Source organism: Pleuronectes platessa, chromosome 4, assembly GCF_947347685.1.
Source record: "Pleuronectes platessa chromosome 4, fPlePla1.1, whole genome shotgun sequence".
NCBI lineage: Eukaryota > Metazoa > Chordata > Actinopteri > Pleuronectiformes > Pleuronectidae > Pleuronectes > Pleuronectes platessa.
In genome coordinates this window covers 25,787,892-25,796,591 of record NC_070629.1, presented here as the reverse complement: position 1 = coordinate 25,796,591, position 8,700 = coordinate 25,787,892, and the positions used below count along the sequence as shown (strand labels likewise).

General features: G+C 40.9%; 1 protein-coding gene across 1 annotated transcript in view; it reads left to right on the top strand.

The window, feature by feature from the left end:
* Positions 1-5,017: 5,017 nt before the first annotated feature.
* The window catches only part of aacs (acetoacetyl-CoA synthetase), a 32,702-nt gene continuing 29,019 nt past the window's right edge, over positions 5,018-8,700 (top strand). The window contains exons 1-3 of the mRNA XM_053421888.1: positions 5,018-5,289; positions 6,637-6,740; positions 7,644-7,764. Coding sequence (XP_053277863.1) covers positions 5,151-5,289; positions 6,637-6,740; positions 7,644-7,764 — 364 coding nt within the window. The 5' untranslated portion in view covers positions 5,018-5,150. The remainder of the gene's footprint in view (positions 5,290-6,636; positions 6,741-7,643; positions 7,765-8,700) is intronic.

Below are 8,700 nucleotides of genomic sequence, written 5' to 3'. Positions count from 1 at the left end.
TCACAGCAGTAAACCACAGGCACCAGATGCAATACATTGTCATCTGGGACAATGAGTCATTCCACCGCTCTGCTCTGGTCAAGAACTGGTTTCAACACCATCCACAGTTTACAGTACCATACCTTCCACCACACTCTCCGTCTCTAAACCCAATCAAAGAGCTTTTCTCAGCATGGTGATGGAGGGTTTACGATCTCCAGCTCCAGGCTCAGGTACCCCTCATTGAAACTTTACTGGATACAGAATTTTCTGCTGGTCTGATATTTGTCGAGCTTACAGTGTTATGCACACTCCTGTAGAAGCATGAAAACTGGGACATGTTTTGTTGTGATTCTCCATGTTGACATGTTGACTGATTTGGGGATATGGAGAGAAATAAATTCAATTTTCATGGGACTGCAGTATTGGTCTTGTGTAGTGTTTGGTGAATTTATTGTATATTTGCACTTTCTCAGAGTACTTCACTTATAGAACTCTAATCACTGAGAACTGGAATTGCTAAAAGTGTTTACGGTTAGCAACAGCAGTGTTTAACTGGCTAAAGCAGAATTAAGTCATATGAAGTGTGTGTGTTTCATATGGCAAAAAAATATGCTTTTGATAAATAAGTGTATAGTTTTTACAAGAGTGTTTAGTTTTGCCAAGGATCTGAGGTGTTCTGCTGATTGGGTGTGTGGTTGTGCTGATTGTGTTTAGTGTTTGAAACACCGGGCCCTGTTTTGAAAATCGTGCTTAAGCAATCGAAAAAAACGGTAAACTCAATGAAGGCTGAACAATCATTGTTTGAGATGGGGAAACTTGTATTTCACATAAAGCACAATTACACTGTGATTCATTCATTTCCCCTGGATTTAGAAAATAACGAGGAATTTTTTGATGAAATGAGGAACTAAATAAGGAAGTTACTTTTGGGGGAAATTGCAAAGGCCTCACTTCAAGGCCGCAGCCTTTGGTGAAAGGAGTTTTAATCTTTTAACCGAGGAAAGTAGAGCAGGATATCTTACTTCTTTTACTGACTTCACTCAAATGTGCAACTTTAAGGTGAGCTTTAATTATTTATTTATTTATTTTTGAATGGATTAATGTGATTTGCCAGACCGATGCTCGGTGCAGGGCGGTTCTGGGGCCAGTCGCCGTTACGCGTGGTCCCTCACAGGATCCAAAGGGCAGCTTTCCCAGGGAGAGACTTTCATGGAGAAACTGTCAGATGCAGCCACTGCTTGTTTCATAATGTGAGTTTTGGCTGGACTGCAGGACATATGAGCTCATGTTGAGGCAAAGCCAGGATAAACAGATAAAACAGGCACTTGCTGTGGAGGGACGCCAGAGTTCATTCCAGTTCGGCGTCAGTGTCCAATCAGCCACAAAAGGGTTTATCTCAGTGAGGCAGGAGCATTTAGCAGTGGCCTCAGGCACCATTCTGAAGTGGCTTTACTTTATACACACTTTATTGTGTTGTAGAATTGTAGTCAACAAACAAATGATCAAATTAAACCAAATGTTTCAATAATTTCTATTCTAGAGTTTAAGTCTTTTAATTAAAACCCGAACTGCATCTTGTTTGCTTCGATTATGCCTGGGTCCTGGCATGTCAGGTTCAATCAATCCACTTTGTAGACCATCATGAGAATATTGTAGCTATATTGCAAGGGTGTAAAGCAGTATTTAATGCTCTGAGCTCTTCACAGTATTATGCTTCTGTGCTGGCAGTAACAGATACTGGTCAGAATTGAGGGGAAGATGCAGCCAAACACAGGGAGTGTCCAAACACAAACCTTGAGTGTGCACGACCTGAGACTGTGGGCAATGCTTCACCTTTCAGAACTCTGCCACACTGACACAAGCTGCTGTGATCTGTCCTGGAGTGTCAGCCTTAAGTCACTTTGTTCCCAGACGCTTCCAATCCAATCTGACACAGCTAGAAGGAGAAATGGGTTAACGGGTCTAAATCCAGGTGTACAAAGCTGCCCAAGACTTTTAAAGCTGGAAAGATAAATGACTGAATACTGAAAAGGGGAGATGGGATCTAAAGCCACTGTACATGATATACAGTCATGTTGTAATAGAGATTTACAGAATTAGACAGTGTTATCTGAAGGAGAAGATCAAATAATCTTGTGACCTTTGGACGAACGTTCATTAATCGTGGAGTTTTTTCCCAAGTTAATTGAAAATAAACTCAATATCCCAAAGTTTAAAGATGACTTCTTTTAGTTTTTCAGTCAGATAAATGTTTTTTTATGATTCGAGCAATATATATATATAAGTATTTATTTTTTGTCAAGGTTTTCTATGGGTTGTAAACTACACTAAAAACTGAGAGAAGAGACCAATTAAAAGCAGCTTCCAGTTCAGTTGACCTCAAAATATATGTGAAAATGCGACTTTCTCTGTCCGGCCTTGTCTAAGATACAGACAAAATATTTACATCTGCCTCCTGAGTCACCATTTCAACCTTTACCATTTGGCTAATGCTTTTATCAAGGGTCTCACCACAACAATTCCGAGTGATGTTGTTTCTGCAAACACACTGTGTGCACTCGTGATCCCAAGAAAATGACTTTGTCTTTCAGAGTACGAGGCTTCAGGTTTGAGTCACTGGGCAAATGTGGACTGTGGCTCTCAGCGGCTTTTAAGTAAGCAGACACCTACATTACAAAACACTATCAGACAAGTTACAACACTTGTGTCTCCAGCTGCTGTGCCAGAACACACAGCAGCTTCACGTCTCCAGCAAAGAGATCCCCACTCACTGTGTTGGACAGATAATAATGTGGCCTCAGGTGACTCATTCATGAGTGGTTTCTGTGTATCTATGATTTAAAAACCCAACGCGTGACTTTTATGTTTAACGTGGATGGATTACATTTTCCATAATGTAATAATGAGCAGAGGAGTTTAAACAATGAAAAAAGTTTCAAAAAGTTACTGAAAATCAGTTGTGGGTCATTATAGGGAAATTTTTGTGTAGTTGTTATATAGTAATTGTGTTAAACCGGACTTAACTTGACATAGCTAGAGGGAAAAAGTTTGCATCTCAGAATCGCAGTTGAAATGAGACCACTTTCAAGTAAGGAGGGTCTTTCAAGCCTCTCTCTGATTGGGCACACCTCTAAAACGCTCCTTCCTTCTCACTCTCCGATTGGCCAATGCAACCGCTTTGAAGCACGAAACGACAGCTTGCCATTGGTCCGACGAGACGCCAGTCCAATGGGGACGCTCCGCCCCACATATAGACCGATCAGTCGTCTGATGTGGAACCAGTGCGCTGAGGACCAATCAGAAGCGTCCGGTTTGACAGGCAAGATTCCCAAGTGCATGTGTGCATGAGAGGCCTGGCTGCTGCGCGTTCACGTTTGGGGGACGTTCAAGACTTCTACGTTCTACGGGGAGGAAAATTACAAGTCTAAAAACCCAGGACCCAAATATTACTTTTTAACGAAATAGCACAAGACCTGTGCAATTACAAACTATCAGTCTGGTCTGTATGATCAGTATATCATCAATTTAAAAACACACTGCCTATAGCTATCTTTATATATTTAATTATATAATAAAAGTTTTTCTCTTGCACTGTTTTCACTTAAAATAAACCAGTTATATCTGCTGTAAGAATATAATTCTGATAAATAACATAATCTTGGATAGATTCAGTTATTTATCTTTAAAGCTGTAATTATATTTCATTTCAATACTCTGCCTCGGTTACTTGTATCTTTCAATCACCTTATCCTTCAAATATCTGTATTATCAATATCTTTATTAACGCATACTTCTTTACAGTGACAGTTCTGTAGTAATTCTGGTGGTGAGACTATCTATTTTTTCAACAACTTACATTTTTTCATATTTATCAATTACATTCTTTCTACAGTGTGGCACAATCAGTGCAATGTGTCTCCCCACTTTGGGTTCAATGTGTGTTTGTATGTGTGGACATACCAAAAGGGGAAACTGGTTTGATCAGAATATGTGATAGAAAACCGAAGACACTGGTTTAACAGTTCTGAGAAAATATGAGACGCATCACTGCCACACCAGTGTTACACAAACGTAATGTACATGAACATGCAAACTAACACCTTTAAGCAACAGAACATTGTGTATCTGGAGTCATGTGTTAAATAGAAATAGGCATTTAATATCAAATTAAAATCTATAAAAGTATCACATACACATCTGTAGGTGTGTTAATACAGTGTCTTTATTATTGTTAACTCAAGTAAATAATATTATTATATTTATTATTATTATAATGAGGTGCCCTTGTAAATGTTGTAAAGAGTTGGATTGCACCACGGCAGTCCAGAATATTGTTTGCCTCAAAAAGTCACTAATAAAAAATACCATTAGAGGGACTTGAAAGATGTTCTAGAGTTTTCATTTCTGAAGTAATAAATTATTTTCTTATTATAAGTGCTTCAATAGCAAAAAAAAAAAAGCAATTCAGTTCAAGGTCAAAACCTTAATATTTATAGAGAAACCCAACAGTTCACACAGTGAGCAAGAACTTTACAGAAGTTCAGAATGTACTGAGTATTCTTGTCGATATTCAACCTTTGTTTAATAGATTGATAACATGGTAAATATTTATGATATGAACGTTTTTTCGAGTTTAAGAAGGTGTTTGGCTCAGACTTTTCTTTTCTTCAGAATCATCTTTTAACATGTTTTTCATTCTAAGTGGTGAAGGAAAGAGTTGATGAATCTATTTGCACATTTCTCATCAATCAAGTTCACCAGTGTCCCAACAGTGAAGGCAGCTGTGTCCCTAACACAATATTCACCGTGTAAAATCATATTCACCAGTGCTTGTGGTAACACGGTCACATTACATGTGTGTTTGTTTCAGAACAATTCAAATTGAATGCATGAATAAATTCTTCAAATAGATCAGATGATACACTTTGAACACTCCGCTCTTGAACGCAGCTCTTTTCCCTACGTCATGACGCCGGGGCGTGGCCTGTCGCTTTTCAGCGTTAGCTCCACGCTTGCCTTTGACACTTTGTATCCGCCGCAGCTGCTGTGATTCCCCGCAGACATTTAGGAGCCGAGCCGCTGAGCCCGACCCGACACCAGCCCTCTCAGCTCCCCGCCGGTGCACCCCCAGACAGCAAGCCGCCCAGCAGCCGCTCCACCCGGCGAAGATGTCCAAAGACGCGGAGGGAAAGAGCGAGAGAATCATGGAGGTGGAGGGCAAGGTGCTTTGGTACCCGGACTCCAAGAGGAACACGCAGATGGACACGTTCAGGACGCAGGTCAACGGGAACCACGGGCTTAATCTGGGTGAGGAGCAGGGAGGAGGAGGAGGAGGAGGGCGGACCGGGAGAGGAGAGGGTTAATCCTCAGAGAACCATGACAATAGTCCCTGCATCTGCCTGCACATGTTGTGTTATTATCCGTCCCGCAGATACGTTCCCTCTGAATTACCTCAGTTTACATCACAGGAGGAAAGTAGCTGTGCGTGAATCTGCAGCTCGTGTCGGTGATTTCTGCTCCAGCTCAGCTGCCAGACGGTGACGACAGACTGTGTCTGTCTGTGAGATAACGCGTCAGTTCAGGGAGGAATGCTGAAGAACTCGGTCTGCAAGGGAGTGGATGAATAAAGAGAAAGAGGAAGAGATTTGCATGATTGGGGACAGTGCTGGATCTAAGATTATTCTAAATTGGAAGCTACAAGGGGCCTGAATTCACTTAAGATGGGCCAATTATATATAATGTAGTCCTGCAGAGGTTATAAATTAACTTGCTATATGTAAATATGATTTATAATACTATGTAAAACTGAATGTATTCACTGTATAAAGTGTAACTAAGTGCACATGAGACACTGGAGTACAGACAGAAATGAGTAGTTGCCCAGAGAAAAACTCACTGCCACTTATCATTGAATATATTTTGTCACTTTTGTCAAGCACATTGTGAACTTCAAAACGTAAAGATTGAAAACTATTGAACAATTAGTCATATTAACTGTTAGTATTCAAAGTAAGTTAGTGACCAGTTGTTGTTTTTTTAAGACTATTTACAGGACAGGGGCGCTTCAGGGTCCAGTGCCCCCTGACCCCGCCCCTTGATCTGCCCCTGCTGAGGGAGGAGAGTAGAGACAGACAGATGTGACAGATATGTGAGTGTATCTTGAAATAGTAAGATAAGGACAACAAATATATCAAGATTTAAAATGTCACATCAGTCAATATCAATAATTATCACAATAAAGGTCACATTATTATTAACATTTTCTATCATAAACATTCAGAGGAAACTTTCAGTGGAAAATTCGACTTTTACATTTTAGAATTTAGAATCTTATAAGTGGAGAATGTAAATATGCAGATCTAATACAAATATGGTGAAGAGAAAATAGCAGCGGCTGATTTCATTCAACCGAGAGGACTTTTGATATTTTGTCATTAATCTTCCATCGTGTTGTGAAGATTATCAGTGACGTTAATCTCAGGTTTACAGAGTTCAAGATCGTAGATTGTAGGATTGTTATTCGTGAAACATGAAATCATTCACATGGAGGTCATCTGCAGCAACTTGTCATTTTAAGTTTGAGCAGATTAGACACAACAGCAAGTTAATAATGTGTTATTAATCCGTAGTAACTGGTGACTCTCTTTGCTCCAGCTAACTACAGCGACCTGTACCAGTGGTCCGTGGACAGCTACCCAGAGTTCTGGGCGGAGGTGTGGAGCTTCTGTGGAGTCGTCAGCTCCAAGCCGTACGAGGAGGTGAGTCCAGCCGGTCTCTGCCGCTACACCGTGATCGTACAAGTAGAAAGGTTTGAAATTAAAACTGAGAAGAAGCACATTAACCTGCTCTAATGTCTAACTCTCAAACACATCTTATTTTCAACCTTTGACTCTATTGAAAGATGGCCAGCATGACTGCTCCTACAATTGTGTGGTGGCTTGCATCAGCTCATGTCATAAACCCTGACTCCTCCCTGTTAGCGGATGGGACACGGACGTGATTGGTCGTAAAGAGTCGGAAATGCCCCTTTTATGTGCGGGCTCCCTTAGATATTTATGGATTAATCCTGGTCATTAATCAATGATGTAATTTTCTCTATAACCTCTTCATGTTGCTTAGAACCAGGATGTAGCCACTGAAGTGTGTGTGTGTGTGTGTGTGTGTGTGTGTGTGTGTGTGTGTGTGTGTGTGTGTGTGTGTGTGTGTGTGTGTGTGTGTGTGTGTGTGTGTGTGTGTGTGTGTGTGTGTGTGTGTGTGTGTGTGTGTGTGTGTGTGTGTGTGTGTGTGTGTGTGTGTGAGATAACAACAGATGACTGATGTTCTGACATCGAACCTTGTTCTCAACACACCCCTTCAGTACACAGAGAGAACACGTCCCACGTCACACGCTGGCCCCAGATCTGCACTGTACACACTCGTCTAACACATTTAATCCTTTGGTAGGTTTGCAGCAGCAGCAGAATCTGGATGGAGGAAAGGGAGACGTTGTTAGCGTGACGCACAATGTGGGCGAGACTGTTAAATCCCAATGTTGCCATGGATTTTTATGAAAAATTGTGTTTTTTTTGCGAATGTTTTGATGCAAGCACAGAGAAATCTGTAAGTTACATGTGACGCATAAAGCACTCTCCTCTGTGTGTCCTTGGTGTTCTGTCTCCCAGGTGGTGGACGCATCCAAGCGGATCTCAGATGTTCCAGAGTGGTTTCAAGGGGCTCGGCTCAACTACGCTGAGAACCTGCTCAAACATGCAGACCAGGACAAAGTGGCTCTCTACGCTGCAAGTGAGTTTATGGAGTGATATGGACCTGATAAAAGTAATAAACAGTGATACGTGTAAAAGTGGTGCTCCTGTTTCCTGAATCCTGGTTGTGTTGTTTCTATGCACGGAGCACGTTAACACACACACACACACACACACACATTCTTAATATCAGATAACACAGGATAATCCTTCCTGAACACACCTTCAAACACTTGATTCATGCAGAACCAGTTCTTTATCAGTGTTTTTTTCTTTTTCTATTATTGGCTTCCATCCTGATATTTGGATGAGATATTATATTGTTGTTGTTCTTATATTTAGCATCTGATTTAAAACAGAAAGATTAAAAGTGGCTCAAGGGGAAGAGAGGCTCCAGTAGGTCGGTGGCTCGAACCCCTGGTACGTTTATTCAGCATTTTTAAGTGTCCTTGAGCAAGGCACTGAACCCCAAATTGGCCCTGATGGCTGCACTGACTGTGTATGAATGCTGGGTTATGGAAAAATATGTGTATAGAATCGTGTTTTGTGCTTTGAGTTGTCGATAACACTGAAAAAGTGCTATATAAATTATATATAAGTATTTAACATTATCATATTATAAATTTGAAGACAGCATTTTTTTCAACAAGAATATAACATGCATTGTCTCCAGACGTGTCAGTGTTAACACGTTTGCTTTCTGTGATGTAGAGTCACACAGGTTGGAGTTTACTTTACATTAATTCACCCTCAGAATTTACATTTCCAAATCAAGCAGAATCAAACTCCGACAGATTTGAGTGAACAGTGTTGAAGATGCGTTTGAGAACAGAATCGTGAGCGTCGGGCTTCATACGTCTCCTTCTTATCAAAACCGCTGCTTCCTGCTCTAGCTCTGGCTGTCACTTACTAATGGACAGGCAGGACCCTTCATCATTGCGAGATGCTTGAATAAGGGAGAGTGAGCTCCTGCACA